A 19702-nucleotide genomic window follows, 5' to 3' on the forward strand; every position below is an offset into this window, starting at 1 on the left:
GTCTCCGGACAGCGCTGGCCCCTGGCCTCTTAAGTGAGATGGGCACACAACCCCAGAGTCTGTCAAGACTGGCCCGTACGGGCAGGGGTACCTTTACCTTTACCTTACTCTCTCAGTCCAACCTACAACGTTGAGATAAAAAGAGTGGATAGCATTGCAGGGTTGTTGTTTTCTCCCAACTTCAGCCCAGCCTGCAGTAGGATTCTGATCCCCCTTCAGCAAACCATTGAAAGCCTGCCCTGTAGTGAATTCCACTGCAGAGCTTTCATAAGCAGCTCTCTCCCAGCTGCAGCCCCTTCTAGCTTGCAATATGAAGAGTTAACCATTTTGGAATTTGTATCAGCAGGCTTTTTTTAAAACAACAACACATTGAATAAGAACTAAGCATTTGCTGCTGTGTGTTGGGTTTGTTGGAGGGTAGGAGGGGGTTGAAACACTTCAACAGAGAAATCTTGAGTTTTCTCAATAGATTTCTGTGGGCAGCTCTGGCATCCCTTGGGACATTTAAAAATAGCTTTTTAGAGTGAACAAGGAAGTGACTTACTCAGAAATTGAGATGTTCCTTTCTTTACTTTTTAAAAATCTCTCTATCTTCTCCAGTCACCATTCTCTCTCCCAGTTTTGAGTCCCCCCTCCAGTCCCTCTGCTGGGGTTCTTGTAGGTTCCCCTTCTTATGTTCCCTTCCCAGAAGATGTTTTTGTACTCTCTTTTGTGCCTGGGTGTTTGCTATGCTTTTAGCTGCATAAGCACAAGTATGGGAAAACTCAAACAGCTATTAGAATGAATGGTACAGAAATTCTTTGAAAAAAGAAACTTGAAATCTGTGAAGTGATTCCTTGTATTGTTTCTGTATTTGTTAAACCAGAGGACACAAATCTTGTAGGTTCCAATACTAAGACCCTGTCCAGCACACACAGCTCCATTAATACAGCGGGTTCCCCACTTACAATATATGGCTATATTTCAATATATGCAAAATACCTTATATCAAAGTAAAACACTATTTTTTAAAACTAACTGTGTGAGAAAAGCATTTTTCTGAGACTACCTTTAAACTTCCCTTCCACAGATGATGAAGATGGTATGGACTGCATGGACAACGAAAGACGACCACATTTCCCCCAGTTTTCTTATTCTGCAAGTGGACGGGAATAGCTTGTTGTTTTGTTCTCCTGCTTCACGGTCATATTAGATTTATCACTGAAAATGATTCCTGACATCACCACCAGTACTTGCTATTATTTAGGATAGCAGAGCACTTTCAGAGATCATTCCAAATTGAACAAATTCCCTTCCTGACCAGTCAGCCTCTTTGATTTATCTGCATGACATTTTATATTGGTCTAAGGTCCCCTGCTGTTACTGCTGTCCACTGTCTCAGCATGAAAGTAACAGTAAGAAGCAATCCAAATATGTTGTGGTGTTAGATGACAAATTCTCAATGGTGCATTTTGTGCACAGCTGGTTATAATTCTCTTGTTTTCTCAGAGCAAAGGCTAAAAGACACGTTGATCTGAGACGTATTCCTCACTTCTAGAAGACAAATCAAATTCTAGAAAAAAATACGATGGTTTGTGATGATTTCTCACATCTCTTTGAGCTGGACAGAACAAGGAATTGTAGAAGGTGGTGGTGTATATATGCAAAGCTTTTGGTAGGCATATCATCACTTGAATCAGACTTGCCATTAACATCTGGATGAAAACATTCCGGAGAAGGACTTATAATTGTTAATATATATAAATATATATATATATAAATATATATATATATTATTTTTTAATTACTGTTGGATACTACACAAGAAGCAAAAGGCTGGGATCACCTAGCCTCCACTTAGACTTCCAGATTCACGTGCAATTATGGAGAATTGAACTTTTAAAATGCAAGAATTTAAGACATAAAAGCAGCAACTGAAGTTGTTTAAAGGTCTTATGATTTGCATCTCTCTCATACTTTTCTTTTTCTTTGTCGATATACATCACCTTTGGAGGCTGAAGAATGTAGACAGGCATAACAACATCGCTTTTCACCAAAATTTGTACACTAAGGTAAACAGGAGTTTGCCTTACATGTTTTTACTTTTGAGTTTGTGAATTAGCTTTTTTCTTCAGGTGTTTTAACGGAATTATTTTTGTTACACTTCAATAGTATTTATTTTTAGTGACGATTGTATGTATCATGTTTGCAAATGCTGCTATATCCTAGAAGAGGCTTAAAATTTATTTTGTAAAGTATGGAAGGACTGTACAAGCTGAACAAAATAATGCACTTTTTTCTCCCATGTGAAGATGTTAACAAGACTCTGAAAGTGTACCCTGTACTTTGAATCAGGTTTCTGTAGTGGAAACATTTCATTATTGTCAAGAGAAAACCCCAGCGCCATGCACTCTCTACTCCATGTGGTATAGGAGTCTGATAGTCACTTGAACTTTTCAGTGATACGAAGTCCACAATGATTACAACAAACACCCCTGTGCTATAATGTTTCAAACAATATATTAGATTGATGGGAACAGCCATTTAAAAGTGATGTTTGATTTCTGGCCACAACGGACATAACACTGTCAGTGTACTGAATTACCTTTCTCATCATATTTATTTACTAGGATATTTGAATCCATTATTTTGTTCTTTTAAGATGTAAACCTGTTGAGGGAAGGCAATCTCTAATACAGCCTTTGGGGCTGGGAGTTGGGATTTTCCAAATGAGCCACTAAATGTAATAACTTTGCATGCCAGTGGTAATGACATCACCAAATGCCACTCCATGGGGTTATCATCAAAGTATCTTGGCTTCATTATGTTTTCAACTCCTGTAACAAACTGTGATTTAGCTTAGTATTACGATTGTTGTGTATGAATGTGTACATGACTTCTGAGAAGAAAATAATATTTACATGCAGACGTCTTAGCCTCTTGATGCTGAGAATTTCAATGTCCTGGAATGAAAACCACTGCAGGCAGTGGGACATGCCGGGGCTATCAAGAGGCATGTAGGCATCTTATGAAGGCAGCTAAGACAAACACATACTTTCCATAAGCAAAGTAGATTTTATTGTATCTTTGCACCACAGTAGGTCATGATTAATGGACACCTCTTGAGTGGATGGCGTGCAGAATATAACTACGTCTACACTTGGTGTTAGAGGTTGTGACACCGAAGTAGTAACAAACAATCAGAATGACTCAGTGGCTAGACAGAACTTTTGTTTTATGACAAGTGTATATACCAAATGTGATCACTTGATAATATTTATGGTGGTCCCGATCCTGTGTTTCTTATATGCAGGAATTTCTCTGCTGGCCATATGGACAATGCAGTCAGTTGTGAAGTTCTCACCATTTAGTGCAGAAAAGGGGAGAGAAGAGCTCTTTAACCTTTGCCTCCAATCAAATGAGCAGCCCTATCAAAGCATTAACACCACTTGTTATCTGTGTGTCAGATCTGTACCAGCCTAATCTTGTAAGGGGCACCACATGCACAGCCCTGGGGTTAGATGTGGAATCGCTTCCCTGTGCAGGACCCTTTCTTAGGTAAGCATGGGATCTGCACATGGAACCGCCCTGATGGATAGGAACAAGTATGCCTTTCCATAGCTTAAATATTTCCTAATCCATATAAATATTCATTTAGATATAACAAAATTATCAAGCTGCTATATCTCAGTGTTAGAATATTATTTATAGAAGCTATTGAAATCCATGCAATAGGTTAAGCGGTGTGGGAGTCATTCCATGTTGTCCCACTTCCACAATTTGAAAAACACAGTAAAATTGTCCAAATCGTTCAAATTCTTATTCTAATGACCATTTAAAAATTAGTGTATTTGCCTTAGCAATATATTTGATTTCAGAAATGGCAGCCTGTTGGTCTGGGAACATAAGCAAGCTCTTATTCTGTGGGCTGGTAGAAAGGTAATGGTAGCTTTCTAATAGGGGTTTCCATTTGCAGGCCTGGCTGCTCTATTTAGTCATTGAATTGGAGATGGAATATGAAATAGATAAAACACACAAAAAGATGGATTCCTTGTGTAAACCAGCAGTGATGTTGGTTAATTCAGTTGAAGTTAGCCTTGACACAAGACTGAAAGTGTTTACTCATCAAAATATTATTTGCTTTCATTGCCACATAGGACTCCTTTTCAAAGACACATGCCACTGATTTTTGCATGCATTGCACTTGTTTTGTTGTATGCCCCATAGCCTGCCTTGTGTAGATTTCTAAGGTGCTGGATAGCTGGTTATTTGATCAGCTCAGTCGTAGGATTGGCTAGGGAATACACGGGGTGCAATCCAACAGCGGCCATCTGCCAGCAGCATGGATACCATTGGTGTATCAGATAACCCTTTCCTGCAGCCCCTGAAATTGCTCTAGAGGGTTGGGAGGTCATATACAGCAGATTTCAGGAGGATGGGATGGTGGAGGAAAGGGAAGTCTGCTCACGCTATGTTGGGCGTCACCCATGGTATATCATAAATAGATGTAATCAGACCATCCTTCTAAAGTAGATGTGCTGTACCATTCCAGAGGCATTCCTTTACATGCATTTGCTCACAAGTATATATGCATCCTTTGGGGGTAGTCATTCTCCATTTATGTTTATACAAACTCCCATCAGTGAAGTTTGGCAAGTATCATAATGTTGATCCTCAAATAACCTGTTCTCCAGTGCATTTATGGCACCACAAAAAAGCAGTCCAGCTGTTCCTGGCATCTTCAGAGCAGGGGTAGCTAGCAATGGAAGGTTTGGGACAGGTTTTGACAGGTGCAAATAGTTTCTTGTTTGTCAGGAGATTATACATATCTATATGACTGCTGTCCTGAATGTTTGGTGGGGTGCAAGCTTAGGAAAACCATGGAAGATTTGCAGAGTTACCCTTTTGGCTGTCATGTGGGCACGCCTCTTTCACAATTCAGCATAGGTCATGGTATGGAGAACTTAGGTTTATCCACTGTTGCAAAGAGATCAACACCATGCTGAAATCTAGCCACTAACTGGAGACTAGGAAACAATAGTCTCTTCAGCTTTGTTCCATAGTCCCTGCCACCGTCACTCTTCCTCTGTACTACGTACTAAGAAGACGCCGCTTTGGATTCCTCACCTGACCAAGCTTTCCCTGCCGTCTCATTAATTGACGGGAGGATCTAGACGTGAGGAAGAGGAAGGTGCAGGGAAACCTCCTCCTCACAATACTACAGAGGAAAATGCCATAGAAATTTATATCTAGTCACTTTTCTCTAATTTATTACAAATTAGCCCACAGAATTACATATGTTCCTAGACTATACAAGGCATAAGTTTTGGCATGTCAATTAATAGTCTTGTTCTGACTATTTTTGTCAATTCAAGAAGGGTCCAAATAGCATCACAAATATTTTAATAGGGTCACCTGTCAAGTCAGGTCATTCTTGTTGTATTCCACATTGTGCAAGTGGAAGTCTGACTTGGGCTTTCCTCTGCCTTGGGCTCGGATGTGGCAAGAACTGAACTGTGGCAGCAGTGAACTTCTGCTTGCATAAGGTTGGCTACAGCCCACTGTAACCCATGTTGTTGGCCTGATGAGCAGAACAATTAAAGGTGGCTTGATATTTCAGGTCAGCTGTCTGCATTTACTGTATTGTTTGCATATAGAACTTTGAACCTTTAAGTTACATTTAATGTGGGGAGGGAAAAGAAAGCAAAAATGATATTTGAGTTCATGTTCCTACATGGAATGACCCTTTGGAGGTTGAGAGAAAACTTCAATTCATACTCATAAATCAATCAAAGCTGCAGCTAAAATACACTCTTGAAACCTCTCTTCTGCTTCGTCACAGCTTCCTCTTGAGTTTGGCTAGACTTTGACAGGAGTTTGAAAAAAACATAGTACATTTCAGACTTGTTGACTCCAGCTTGTACTGGCTTCCAAAACATTGTGTGTGCCCTCTTGTACCACAGCCACCTTTGAGGAAATAGGTCATTTCTATTTATGTTTTGGCAGTTTTGCACACAAACTTTGCTTTCCACACTAACAATTCTTCCAAAACATCTTTGCTAATCGCAGAGCCTCTATTCCAGTATTGTTTTATAAAACTTTCAAATTGTTTTTGTTTGTTTGCTTCTTGAAGCTGGCAGTTCTTGCACAGGCCATGTGCTTTTTCCTAGAGTACAAACGTAAGGTTTTTCCTTACTAACTGCAGGGTCTCTATATTACACCTCAATGTACACACTTTGCTGCTACTGTTTGTACCGTCTACAGTAGAATTTCCTTATCTTGCTCCTGGTATAGTGCATTACAGGCAAGCATGAAATGTAAAGTATTTATTTAAATAAAAACTCAAAAATGGTAATTGAATTACCTCCCTGTAGCTTTAGAGTTTGTGAAATTTCTTGACCTTGCTAGTTCTTTCATTAGACCCATGACAGATCTAGTCCTATGGTTAAGGACATTAAGCAGACACTAAAAAAATCCAAGAAACCGTATTACTGTTGGTCATACTTAAACTGTTTATTTCCTTAAGCATATGACCCACAAGGATGTGAAATAACAACAGCCGTTTTTGTACACTGTACATCCTTAGTATTTTTACACATATATGATAGGGATGCACATTATTTTCCTTCGTAAAGACAGCTTAAATAAAGCACTATGTCAATCTGCTACTTATGTGTTTATTGTTGTTGCTTTTGTTTTTGAGGTGCAAACATGTATAAAGGTTGCAACAAAAGAGTTTTTAGTTTTATCTATGACTTGAGAGCAACTTTACTTCATGAAAATGGTTTTAAAAAGCAATATCTTTGCAATTGCAAATTACTGCAGATATCTTGAGTGCTGTGGTATACTTTAGAAAAGTATATATCGTAATATGCAGCCCATCTAAAAGCAATTCTAAAATTTTATTCTGATGTGTGTACATTCTCATCATATCTGTGATAATTGACAGATAATGCTATGTGCATTGTTAGCTGATTTCAATTTTTTATGTTTATTGGAAATTTACTATAACTTGCTGCCTTCCTTTATGGAGGTTTTTTCTTTTCAAACAGTTGAAAATTCCATAACTAAAATTATACACCAAGTGCTAGTGATGCGCAAGATACTCACTGTCCAAAAAACCCCACAGTCCTGGTAATATGGGGGGAAATAATAAAGAATTGGAAGAGTACACAAAAAGATGCATGGTTTATTATAAAGTTTGTAGATAGACATAATGAGGAGGACGATAACGAGTAGAAAGGCTATTAAGGGACAAAAAGAATTTGTAAGAGTTTATTTTAGGAAAACATTCAAGGTGTAAAAGGACAGAGAAGGTGCAAAATGAAAGATTCTAGGCAAAGGCTATGGATGGGAACTTGGAGAAGAATGAGAAAGTAAGGTTATGGAGGGCATAAAAGACCAGAACAAGAATAAGTGGGGTGACAAATGAAATTATTGTACGAAAACTAGTAATTCCGACAATGCTTGCTTTTCCAAGACTGTAGAAAACATAAGTTTAGTTGAAGATGTGGAACCATCTTGAGAAATGCATCGATTCCAACAAGGCAGAAGTATAAAAACTAAACATTTTGTTGTGTTTCCATATCATATGAGAATACACATGGTATCTATCATGTGTTTGGTCTGTGAGGTCCAGAAATAATTTGTGATCTTTAGAATTCATTTCAAAGTTTCCTGATATTTACATAATTATTTTAATGGAACAGGTTATATTTCTACAGACATAGTAAAATAGATAATGTATAAACCTCCAAATTATTAAAATATTGAGACTGTAGTAAATAATTTTGCTATGTTATATTCAGTTAATTAAATTTCTCTTACACTTTTCCTTTAGAATCAAGAGGTCTTACAGTAGAATTAGATTAAAAAAAACAGCAAAACAATAACAATATAAAAATTCCGTAAAATGATACCAACCTTCTCACATGTGAAGAGACAAAATCAACAGGAACCCTGAGCACAGTACATTTCAGTCAGCAATTCTGTTTTGAATGTTGCGGGCACTTCATCCACTCATAATGTAGAAAATGTAAACATCTTAACAAAACCTAGCCATCACACAATTGACTATCCATATTTTTTCTAACTGTCTGAGATTTGTGCATCTGTAGCATAACCTACATTTTGTGTTGCCTTACTATCGCTATCTGATAGCCAACACAGTAACTAAAAATTCCAGGCTTGACCGGCGATGGACAGTTACCACTCTTAAAAGTAGTGTAGCTTATATCTCAATGCCACCCACCCTTTGAATTGATTCATTGACTATTGTACAGTATTTTTGTCTCTGGCATTATCACTTTCAGTTTTAGATAGTTACAACATCAACTAGCCCACTTGAAATGGAAATAAGAACATTAAAACACTAATAATAAAATATTCCAACAAAAATTTTAATGTTCACACCAACCTCAAACATACCCCCACACCATGTTGGAATGTCCAATTTACAAGATGGCTCCACATTTGAAATTAATTGCAAAACTGGTATATATGATGCTGAAGAAGTAAATGATCTAGCACTGGCTAGAAAGAGAAACCATTCCTAAGGATGAGGGGTAGCCAATGGAAGAGCCAGAAATGTACAGTGGTGCCCCGCAAGATGAATGCCTCGCAAGACGAAAAACACGCTAGACGAAAGGGTTTTCCGTTTTTCGAGGCGCTTCGCAAGATGAGTTTGCTTCGCAAGACAAAAACATCTTGCGAGTCTTGCGATTTTATTCGCTTTTTTCTCCCTTTTTCTAAGCCACTAATAGCGCTAAGCCGCTAATAGGGTTGCTTCGCAAGACGAAAAAACCGCTAGACGAAGAGAATCGCGGAACGGATTCTTTTCGTCTTGCGAGGCACCACTGTAGTTGGATGGGCTGCCTGTAACTAGTCATTGATAATTCTGACGGAGTTTTGGTCAGAGTGAAAGCAATCAGGATTGGGGAGGGGGAAGACAAGTAGAGTCTACACTAGTCAAAGTGAGAAGTGACTAAGGCATAAACAGGCCTTTTGGCTGGCTCACACATTCTTGTTCATCAATTGATCTCATTGGGTTATTACTCTTAAGCTGAATGTGTGGATTGTCTCCATTGATATGCATTGTATTTGAGTTGGCATCTATGTGAGGTGGTTGATCTGTGATGTCATGGTGGTAAACAGACGGCATCACTTAACAGCACGTTCAACAGTCAATGACTGCAGCATATGCAGTTGGTTATGTAAGGCAGACATCTAGCAGGGTGGCAAAATGGAAGAATAGGAAGTTTAGCAGTAGAATGCTTTAGAAGACCAAGAGAAAGTGAGAGAGTCAAAGGCTCTGTTACTGTTCAGTGAATTTATAGGAAGTTAGTTGATACCAGTGGAAAAAGAGGAGTTTGTGCAGAAACTTCCACACCTGCTACATTATGTGTAAGTAATGTCAAGTCACTGGAAAGATGATTGACAAGAGCTAGAAAGCTAGTTAGCTTAAAAGAGAGGGGGATAAGGATGAGAGGGCAGATAGCGAGATTAGATGAGATGGGACAAACTGTTAAGAAGAGCACAGTGATAAGAGTTGTGTTCCAGGAGGAAGGCAGGTGGTTATGCATGTGCTGAACTTCCCATTGAAATCAATGGGACTACACACCTTAAACTTTGTCTGGATTGTGCCTTAGTTATATGTGTTCTCTCTATATTGTTCTCTATTAAGTCCTTTTTGATGACAGGAGGCAGAAATAGTGTGGAACTCGTCCTCTTAAACATGTAGATTGAAATTGAGCTCTAGAATTTGTTTTGAGTTAATACTCGAGAGAATTCTAATAATTGCATAGCTGTTTGCTTTAGCCATTTTTAATTTTTATTTTTGTAAAATGACATAGCTTACACGTCTTCTGTTTACTTCTGTCAAGCATGTACACCTTTATTTATTTGGCTTGTTTTTCTTAAACCCACCCTGTTGCTTGCTGAAAGCTCAGGGTGGATAACATTAAGAAACATTTTAAAACATGTATTTAATAAATATTTATTATGTATTTATAAGGTTGAAATGAAATTATTGCCTTGGTAATCAATATTCAAAGCAAACATGTTGTCAGTCTTTAGGTTTGTTACCAAAATATCTAAAACATTGAGGATCGAAGACTTTGATTCTGAACACAGTTTAGTGTCCATCAGTAACACCTACTGATAAATATTCTTTGCAGAATTCTTACAATTAGTTATCAGAGATAAAAATATTACTTGGGGAAATTAATAACTTTCATTTTAATATTTACTAAAAAAAAAAAGCTTTTTAAAAATGACATGCAACCCAGAACTTGCTGCTTTGCCACTGGATAAATGTTCCTCTGTCAGCCTCTTCGGTTTGGTACAGATTGAATATATTTAAGAGATTTGGACTGTCTACTCTCCTTCAATGAACTCACATACTGTTCCTCATCTCCCTTTGACTCCCCCTGTCCAGTGCTGACTGCTTGGCATTATGTCTGCACTAAGCTAACAATTAACTACTGCTAGCCTTAAACCAGATTTTGATGTTAAGTTTGGAAGCTGATTTCAATTTCTGATTTAACTAATTAGTGATGAAATCAGTGCAGACTTAATCTAGCGCAGACAGAGGGAGAGAAGTAGGAGCACATAAGCCAGAAGCAAAAGGAGTATGTGATCTTGAAGAGCTCTTCTGATATCTTGACCAAGACAAGAGATTGTTTGCGCCAAGTGTTTATGCAACACCATGTATATAGAAAGCAGTTTTGGTACGCAAACATGCTGATGGCTCGGACAGCTGCTACAGGCATCTATAGGAGAAGCCTCCTTCTAAGTCATGCTTCTTGCAAGGAGAAAGCTGCTACTTAGGTTGCCCAAGAATCACCGTTGCAGCACCTTTGGTTTTTTCCAGTAGACAGGAGGAACGGCTGTTTTTGCCTGAAGTTGTGAAGGGGAAGTACAGAAGAAAAGCAGCTGACACCAGAGAAACTATGAAAATAGTCTTGCAGCTTCTTCTTTACCTCCCTAATGCAGCTCAAATCTGGCAAGAAAAGAGAAGGCCGTAGCAATATTTAGCAGCCATGGCCAATAGTGGTTCCTTCTTAAGCGATCTCTCTTATTAATTCATCAGATAAGGAAGAGGTAGATGGAGGAACATCAGCATGTGCTTGCTGTGGTTGATGGATGCCACAGGGATGCAGAAGTTTGCAAGGTCCCTTCTAAAGACCAAACTTAAATGCACTGCAGCAGACCCATTTCTTTAAATGCAGGTCTGTACCGAGCACGTACAAAGTGGGGAGGTGGTCTAATTTAAAGTGCGAAAGGGAGTCGCTTTCTACTCTGCAACACTCTCTCAGACAACTAACAGTTTTTACAGAATGTCTTTGTGGTGCAACAAGAGAATTACAAACAGGGCAAGCTCAACTTCCGAGAGGTATTTACAAGCTTCAGCATCAATACCAGCCCTGGTTGGACTGCAGAGAGGTAAGCCACAGGCTGGGAAGTGAAGGTTTAACACCTTGGCACTCGCATGCCCTATTCTTTAAATTGAACCCCTACCCTCCTGGCTTTGGAGGTGAGTGGCAGCAACAAAGATTGTGAGCATTATGCTTTTTGGCCCCACAACACTATGAACCAGCACTAAGGAGATACCAGTCTTAAACCAAAGAGTCCTGAGGTATAAAAGTGAAGAACATGTCCATGTAAGTATATTTAGCAGGAAAAATTATTCAGTTCAGGATGACTGATGTTATTTGTGGGAAAGGAAGATTAACTGCAGTGGGACCATTTATAAATCCATGAGAAAGATCACCACCAGTATTTCATTTGCCCAGTAGTATTGTTTAAATGATATCTATCCATCTCAGATGCTTACTGAAATCCTCAACAACTTTGCAACATGGTTGTCTTACTGTAGCAAAGTCCTGCAGCTGAGATCATGGGATCAATAGATACACCTTTAAAAGTTTCCTGTCTCTGAACCATAATAAAATTTGATTTTGAAAAACATCTTATGTTCTTATTTTTGGAAAAAGTTTCAAAATCTCAAATGGATCATAAAATAAATATAGTTCTAATACACAAAGGCTATGTTTCAGGTGCTTAGTACATTATTAAATGACACAAGCTTCTAAATCAGGGGTCAGCAAACTTTTTCAGCAGGGAGCAGTCCACTGTCCCTCAGACCTTGGGGGGGCAGACTATATTGGGGGGGGGGATGAACGAATTCCTATGCCACACAAATAACCCAGAGATGCATTTTAAATAAAAGGACAAATTCTACTCACGTAAAAACACACTGATTCCCGGACCGTCCGCGGGCCGGACTTTGAAGGCGATTGGGCCAGATCCGGCCCCCGGGCCTTAGTTTGCCTACCCATGTTCCAAATAAATAACATGTTGTCTCTGGAAGATACACTTGTGTGCCTTGCTTCAAGGTTGACAAAGACATGTATGTTATGACATACCTATTTAGAACAATTAAAGATCACCTCTCCAAGCCATGAGGCAACTTCCAGCAAAAAACCCAGAAGTAGCAATAAAAGCAATATACCACAGAAATGAGCCAACAATGCTCTTTCCCCTCCCTGCCATCCACTTCTCGAAAGACGGATGCTTTGTACCTTCTGTCAAAAGTTGTAAAACCAGACCAGTTTCTAACCTTGCTAAGGAAGTTGCTCTGCAACCCTGGAGCAATTGTAGCCCTTCTTATCTAGAATTTGATAAGGGGCAAGCGATAAATGTTGGAAGTTAAAAAAAATAGTAAGTTGAGTGGGGGCAATAATAAGTGGGGGCGCAAACTATTTTAAATTAGGGTAGCGTTAAGCATTCAAAGTAAGTGCAAGAGAAAGTGACTTGTGCTTCCCCTCTGTATGCTTCCAAGTTCTCACCCAAAGCAGGGGAAGGTGATGGTGTCACATCCCCTGCAATGGAACTTATGGGTAACTTCCCAGAAATAGATCCCAACGTATTCTTGGGTGAGGAAGAACAAGCAGCCTTGAATTTTCAAAAAGACCGAACCACTTCACAAAATCTGCAGACAGGGACGACTTCTTTCCAGAGCAGCAAGATAAGTTTGCAAAGATTTAATTATTTAAGAGCTTCAGGTCAACAAGCTGAAATTGGATACAGTATTTTCATCTAACGAAGGCTGTTTTCCAAGTTAGCTTCAGCCGCTCAGTGTCGCAGCTGTAGCGCACTGGGTAACTAAAAGAGACAAAACCAAAGATTGACTTCTGTCACTTGCAAGAGCACCAAGTGTTTATTTATATTGCTTTCTTCCTGTGGTTAAGGTCTCAAAAGAAAGGTTCACCAATTGTGAAGAACATGGCACTGTTGTGTAACAAAAAATTGTTTCAAAGGCGTGTAACATGCATAAGCTGACCATTTGAGAGGCAAAAAGCATCTGTCATGGCAATACTTCATTCTGGAAAATCAAGGTTTCAATGAGTTCTAAACACTGTTCGTGTTTAGCAGAAAATAACAGCCCTTGCTTTGAAGGCACATTTGGTTCCCTGCCTCTTATTTTCTTAGATATGGCAGGTTTGTGCGAAAATACAGTTTACTGTGAATTTAATCAGATTACAAGGGATGGGCCGCTGTATCAAGAGGAAGCCGCTTTATGCTAAGACAAGGTCCCTTTCACACAAGAAGAGGGGAGCCACACACATCCCACTACCATTCATACATTGTCATTTATAGTGCATGAAGGGAGTGGGGGAATGATGTTCATATGGGGTTTATATGTGGCTTTGGCTGACCCACCACTGACTTCCCCACATGGGTAACCTTTCCAGGCATGTGACCCTGAAGCTGGAAACATTTTCCCAGCTCCATTTTGGCATTTCTGTACAACCAGTAAGGACTAGCAGAGAAACTGGTATTATGCTCAATCATAAAGGTAAAGGTAAAAGTACCCCTGCCCGTACGGGCCAGTCTTGACAGACTCTGGGGTTGTGCGCCCATCTCACTTAAGAGGCCAGGGGCCAGCGCTGTCCGGAGACACTTCCGGGTCACGTGGCCAGCGTGACATCGCTGCTCTGGCGAGCCAGAGCCGCACACGGAAACGCCGTTTACCTTCCCGCTGGTAAGCGGTCCCTATTTATCTACTTGCACCCGGAGGTGCTTTCGAACTGCTAGGTTGGCAGGCGCTGGGACCGAGCAGCGGGAGCGCACCCCGCCGCAGGGATTCGAACCGCCGACCTTTCGATCGGCAAGCCCTAGGCGCTGAGGCTTTAACCCACAGCGCCACCTGCTCAATCATAATTGATCCTCTAATAGTGACCCCTGGTGGTGAATGATGGCAGAAATGGAACCTTCTGGCCGTAAAGCCCAAGAGGCTCTGTGGTTCAGACCACAGCGACACCCGCTCCCTTGTTGTTTAGTAAGAAGGACACATCATGCAGTAGTTGATTTTGTTTATGACAACTGACCATATTGTTAACGGCGATTTTAATATACGTGTGTAGTTTCAAAAGGACGACCTTAAATATTTTTTATTTGAAATATATGAATAAAATATAAACTTAAAACTCATCTCAAATTCAGTAGAGAAGGGAGATAGGGTTGCAGGTAGAGAGGGGAGGGGTGGGAGAGACATTTTACCATTTATCAAGTCACATGTGTGTGCCAGCACCTTAATTTTTACCAGCTCAGGTAGTAATTTTATGATTTTTATAAGAAGCAGCTCTTTTATAAAAAGAAGGTTGCGTATATTCCATATCTAGTCAGACTTTAGAATAGATAGCACAAGGTTTCTGGTATTTGCCCCATGTAAGGAAAGAACACTTTGTTAGTCATACACAATAATTTTAAACAACCCATAGTTTCTTGGTTCAGATGACCAAAGCACATGTGACAGCTTCTGAACTCCTCAAAGGAAGAGAGAGCACACAAGCTCAAGGCTCGCTGCAACTGGATCATATCATGTTCAGCTATAGTGCCAAGTGCACCCACCAGTACTTCTTATGGCAGCTGCAAAAAATCGCAGCAATTATCTCCTCCAAAATCCACAACGTATGAGAGAGTTTGTTCCTCCTGCACTGAGCCTGCACCCTAAATCATGCCCCAATTTCACAGGGTACCAGAACTGGACACCCACTGCCCCTCCCTTTTGTGCAAATAGCACACCTCTCTGAACAAATGCAACATGTTGTGCCTTTTTTCTTCATGGGTGTGAGTCTAGTTGGGATGCCTGCTATTTTCGCAGTGGCGGCCATTTTGTGTTCTTAAATGCGCCAGTGCCTTTTTGTAACTGGCACCTACAGCACTCTTTCCAGTGCTCACTGGAAATGTAATGTCCAAATATGTCTGTGGTTTTTTTATGACAGCTGAACCTTCAAATGAGCTCTTCTTCTAGGGAAGGAGAAAGGGCAAAAACTGGGGAAGTAGAGGGAAGCTTAGTGTGTCCAGATCAACAACTGTATGAAGGTGATGATTTGAATTTGCATTCACAGGATTCAGATGTTGAAACTGTATTGGACCGGTTCTTTTGTTTTAGTCACTGGTGGTCAAGCGTTTTTCTCTAGCTTTTATTCATTTTTTCCTGGTTCTGAGTGGTACCTGAATCCTCAGGAATTCCACCTCCTCAGTAAGCATCTGCCTCTCCTTGTATAGCTCATTCTGCTTGTTCAGTAACTCCACTAGCTGCTGGGCAGTAGTCTGGCAATGCTTGTCAAGCTGCTGTAACCTGGGAAAAAACAGATAAAAAGAGGTTGCTCTGATGGGGCAGTTATGGGAGGGAATGACCCAAGGCTTCTCCGGAAGTGAAGCGCATGGTAGAAGCTGTCCTTTAGGTATACATTCTTCCCCTGTACAGACACATTGTCAAGTATTTTTAGTTTTAAATTAGAAATCGTATCTGGAAGAATTCACAAAATTACCTTTACCAATATGTATCACTAGCAGGGCCATATTAAGCCATTTAGAGGCCCCAAGTGCTTAATATTTTGGTGTCCCAATATATATCTAATTCAAACTGCAAAATATTTATTTTTCGAAATGAAACAAAACCTACAGTAACATGGAAAAGAATGCTTATTGTTAATCACACTATTATATGCATGACAGTCAATTGTCACTCACTTTTTACATATTGCCTTAGAATCGGTCACAAATAAAATGAAACTCCAGGGTAATTTCACTGTGGGTTGACAGAATGAATGCTTCCAAAATTGATGTGGTTAACATTTTGCTCCCTACCCCTCCCCAAATAATTACCTCCAAAATTCGCACCAAGGCCTTTAAAAACCTCCAAATTTGGAGACACCCCCCAAAAAACCTCACTCTCAGTGGACGACTGAACGGGAGAACCGACATGACCAAGATAAGAACGATCATGTGAGCTCAGGGGACTCAAGTTACCAGACTTTATTTCCAAAATTAATGCATATCATTAATCTCTATTATTACTATTTTTTTATTACTATATTAATTTATTGTAGGAGCCTTTTTTGTGGAACCTGGCTCAGCTGCACCATATTATCCATGGTAAATCCGACAATGGAAAATTTCTGTGGTGCCCCCTTCCCTTGATGCGCTAAGCATGTGCTTAATTTGATTAATGGTTAACCCTGATCACTGGTAGAAAACCACCTCATAATACAAAGTGTATGCACAGTTCTACTCAGGGACATGAAAGATACCTCAGAAATTACTAATACCATGTCTCATAGCTTCATAGGTTCCACCAATGAATTACCAGACTCCAACTTATTTACATTCTCTCCCCCCCCCCCACATATTGTCATTCTATTGACGCCAAACAGGAATTCCCAACTGTGTCCACAGATTACACAATTTGCAGAATGTGTAAGGTCAGCAAAGCATGTCCTGTTTAAGCATGATTTACTGAGTTTACAGACCTCCGTTATGCATTAAGTACTCAGCATAAATCGTCATAAAATATGTCTACAGACATACTTATCAGCATATATCCACCTATCCCCCTTCTCTCTCAGTCACACTAAAAAGTAAATTTAGACCTAGAAAGTTGCAGCCACATAGCCTGACCCCCTTCCGGTTCAGCACTTTCCTGAGCAAATAGCAGCAGAACCTGGGAATGGAACTGCTGAGTCACAAATGCAACAACTTGCCTTCCTCTCCCATCCAAGTACTTATATCACATCCAACCTAAAGAGGCACTTGACACAGCTGGGAAAACCAGATCCCCCTGCCCCCAATCTTTATTTACACAGCTGGAGCAGGAAGATAACGGGGATGTAAGCTAGGGTTGAGATCAGGCATAGGCAAACTCGGCCCTCCAGACATTTTGGGACTGCAATTCCCATCATCCCCGACCACTGGTCCTGTTAGCTAGGGATCATGGGAGTTGTAGTCCAAAAACATGTGGAGGTCCGAGTTTGCCTATGCCTGGTCTAGACTGTATTAGTATATATGATAATAGATTTCGGTCTTTCCGTGCAACTACCATCACACAAGAGAAAAGTATTGGCAGGCTTTACAGATGCTCCAAAATCTTTAGTGAGGAAAAAGTCTACGGGGGCAAAAACCAAAACAAAAAAACCCACCCCTCAAACAGTCCCATAATAACTCAATGGCATGGGATGTTGAATACATGAGAGTAGCAACTTGGTGGAAGGCAGGTAGTGATGGACTAGAATGGCTAGAACAGAGAAGCATAATGTATAAAAGTGAGAAATAACTACCTTATTGCCTGAAAGGGCCACTTCCTGGTCTACACTGAGAAGCTATTTTAAATTGATGCCCATGAGCATCAATGGAGAACAATCAAATAATTTAATGTAGCTGGGATTGGACACAGGTGCGCATGCACGCACACACACACACACACACACACACACACTCCAACAAAAATGATATTGATGAATGGCAGGGCAAGGAAAGAGAGATAGAGGAATGAAATCAAGGAGAAGGGGAAAGAGTGCTTGGAATCCTGCGCTCTGCAGCATGCTATCAGAAGGCTTTTTAAATGTGTTTCCCCCAAAAAAAGTGCTTTCCAGTTTTTACTTCTGGAATGTTCTCTTCCTATTCCACCAGCCCAAAGTAAAACTAATCATCTTCCAGAACTGACCGCCATATTGTAAAATTGGTAAATACATGACACGTCACAGCATTGGTCGCAAAAGTTCACCTGGCAGGGAGAGTTCATAATATGTAAAGAGATCCCTTTGCTCTCCAGTTTGCTATAAATATATATAATGAGGCCAGGATTGAGGTGCTAAGCCGGAAGAGACCAAACGATTACATTATGCATCATTCCAGTACCATCGGATTATGCATGCAACCGATTTCTACTGTACTCTGAAAAGCTGTAGGTGCCATAGCAGTGAGATTGAATTACAGCAACTGGCAGCAGCTAAATCACCAAATCCAATATCCACGCTGCACTTACTGGCACACATCTTAATTAGGTTTTAATATAAGTAATCTGATAACTACTCCTGGCTGGCTATTGCTGAACTGTCAGCACTGAAAGCTTTGTTATTTAGCCACTCTTCCTGTATATGGTGGCAGCCTCCCTACTGACCCTTGTCAAAGAACCCCATCTGCTGGTTACCACGGTAACTGAAAGAAACCAATTGAGCTGAACAGAAAGACTCAGAAGAAAGTCGGCAGCCAAAGGAATTCTGCAAAAAGGCAATAAACCACTTAGGAAAAGAGAGTCCAGATTTCAATATTAGATCTTGAAGGGATAACGCTGCTGCTTGACTTTGCAGGTGACGTCAAACGCTGGAGAAAATAGCTCCCCCTCCACCCCAGAGAGTTTAAGGGATTTGAAAGCGGGAAGAAGGAATCTTCTGAGAATTCCTTGCACACTCATCTATGGTAAACTGGTCTTCCCAGGTTTTCTTCATACAGTGGGTACTTAAAAGTATTGACTTCGTTGCCACAGGAGGCAGTGAAGGCCACCAACTAGGAAGGGTTTAAGAGAGGATTAGAAAAATTCACAGATGATAAAGGTATCAATGACTACTAGCCACGATGGCTGTGCTCTGCCTCCATGCTGGGAGGCAGTAATGCTTCTGAATACTACCGTAGTTGCTGGAAAGTGCAGGAAGGGAGAGGGCTTCTGTGCTTGGATCCTGCATGCTGGTTTCCCACAAGCATCCTGTTGGTCACTGTGAGAACAGAATGCTGGACTGGATGGGCCATGGGCCTGATCCAGCAGGCTGTTTTTATGTAGTGTTTAGAATAATAGAATTGTAGAGTTGGAAGGGACCCTGAGGGTCATCTAGTTGGCCATTCAACCTCTGCTTTAAAACCACCAAGGAAGGAGAGTCCACAATCTCCTGAGGGAGACCATTCTACCATCAAGCTGCTCTTAACAGCAGAAAGTTCTTTCTGGTGTTTAGGCAGCATTTCCTTTCTTGTACAGTGGTACCTCGGGTTACATACGCTTCAGGTTACATGCGCTTCAGGTTGCATACGCTTCAGGTTACAGACTCCGCTAACCCAGAAATATTACCTCAGGTTAAGAACTTTGCTTCAGGATGAGAACAGAAATTGTTCTCTGGCAGCGCGGCAGCAGCAGCAGGAGGCCCCATTAGCTAAAGTGCTACCTCAGGTGAAGAACAGTTTCAGGTAAAGAACGGACCTACAGAACGAATTAAGTTCTTAACCCGAGGTACCACTGTAACTTGAAGCCATCGGTTTGGGTCCTAGCCAAGCAGGAGAAAACAAGCTTGCGCCATCTTCCAGAAAACCCACAGTGCCGACCCCCCACAAAACATTTCCATATCATAAAACCCTATTACTGTGGTGGCTGCGTTGGGAATAATGTGGG

At 40.5% G+C, this 19702-nt stretch overlaps 2 protein-coding genes and 1 long non-coding RNA gene across 5 annotated transcripts in view; 1 reads left to right on the forward strand and 2 right to left on the reverse strand.

Moving 5' to 3' along the window:
* Window positions 1-6647, forward strand: part of AKT3 (AKT serine/threonine kinase 3) — a 119335-nt gene extending 112688 nt beyond the window's left edge. For both annotated transcript variants that reach the window (XM_079969523.1, XM_079969524.1), the window contains one exon: window positions 1070-6647. In XM_079969523.1, the coding sequence (XP_079825649.1) occupies window positions 1070-1155 (86 nt within the window). In that variant the 3' untranslated portion in view covers window positions 1156-6647. The remainder of the gene's footprint in view (window positions 1-1069) is intronic.
* LOC307212362 lies at window positions 6468-12118 on the reverse strand. Its single transcript, XR_013836963.1, has 2 exons — window positions 10459-12118; window positions 6468-10420 (listed from the first exon to the last, which is right to left on the reverse strand). It is a non-coding gene; the product is annotated as an uncharacterized lncRNA (long non-coding RNA).
* A 3335-nt stretch (window positions 12119-15453) lies between these two features.
* The window catches only part of SDCCAG8 (SHH signaling and ciliogenesis regulator SDCCAG8), a 94883-nt gene continuing 90634 nt past the window's right edge, over window positions 15454-19702 (reverse strand). For both annotated transcript variants that reach the window (XM_079969491.1, XM_079969490.1), the window contains exon 17: window positions 15454-15625. In XM_079969491.1, coding sequence (XP_079825617.1) covers window positions 15472-15625 — 154 coding nt within the window. In that variant the 3' untranslated portion in view covers window positions 15454-15471. The remainder of the gene's footprint in view (window positions 15626-19702) is intronic.

This window comes from Podarcis cretensis (genome assembly GCF_951804945.1).
Source record: "Podarcis cretensis genome assembly, chromosome: 3".
Taxonomy (NCBI): Eukaryota; Metazoa; Chordata; class Lepidosauria; order Squamata; family Lacertidae; genus Podarcis; species Podarcis cretensis.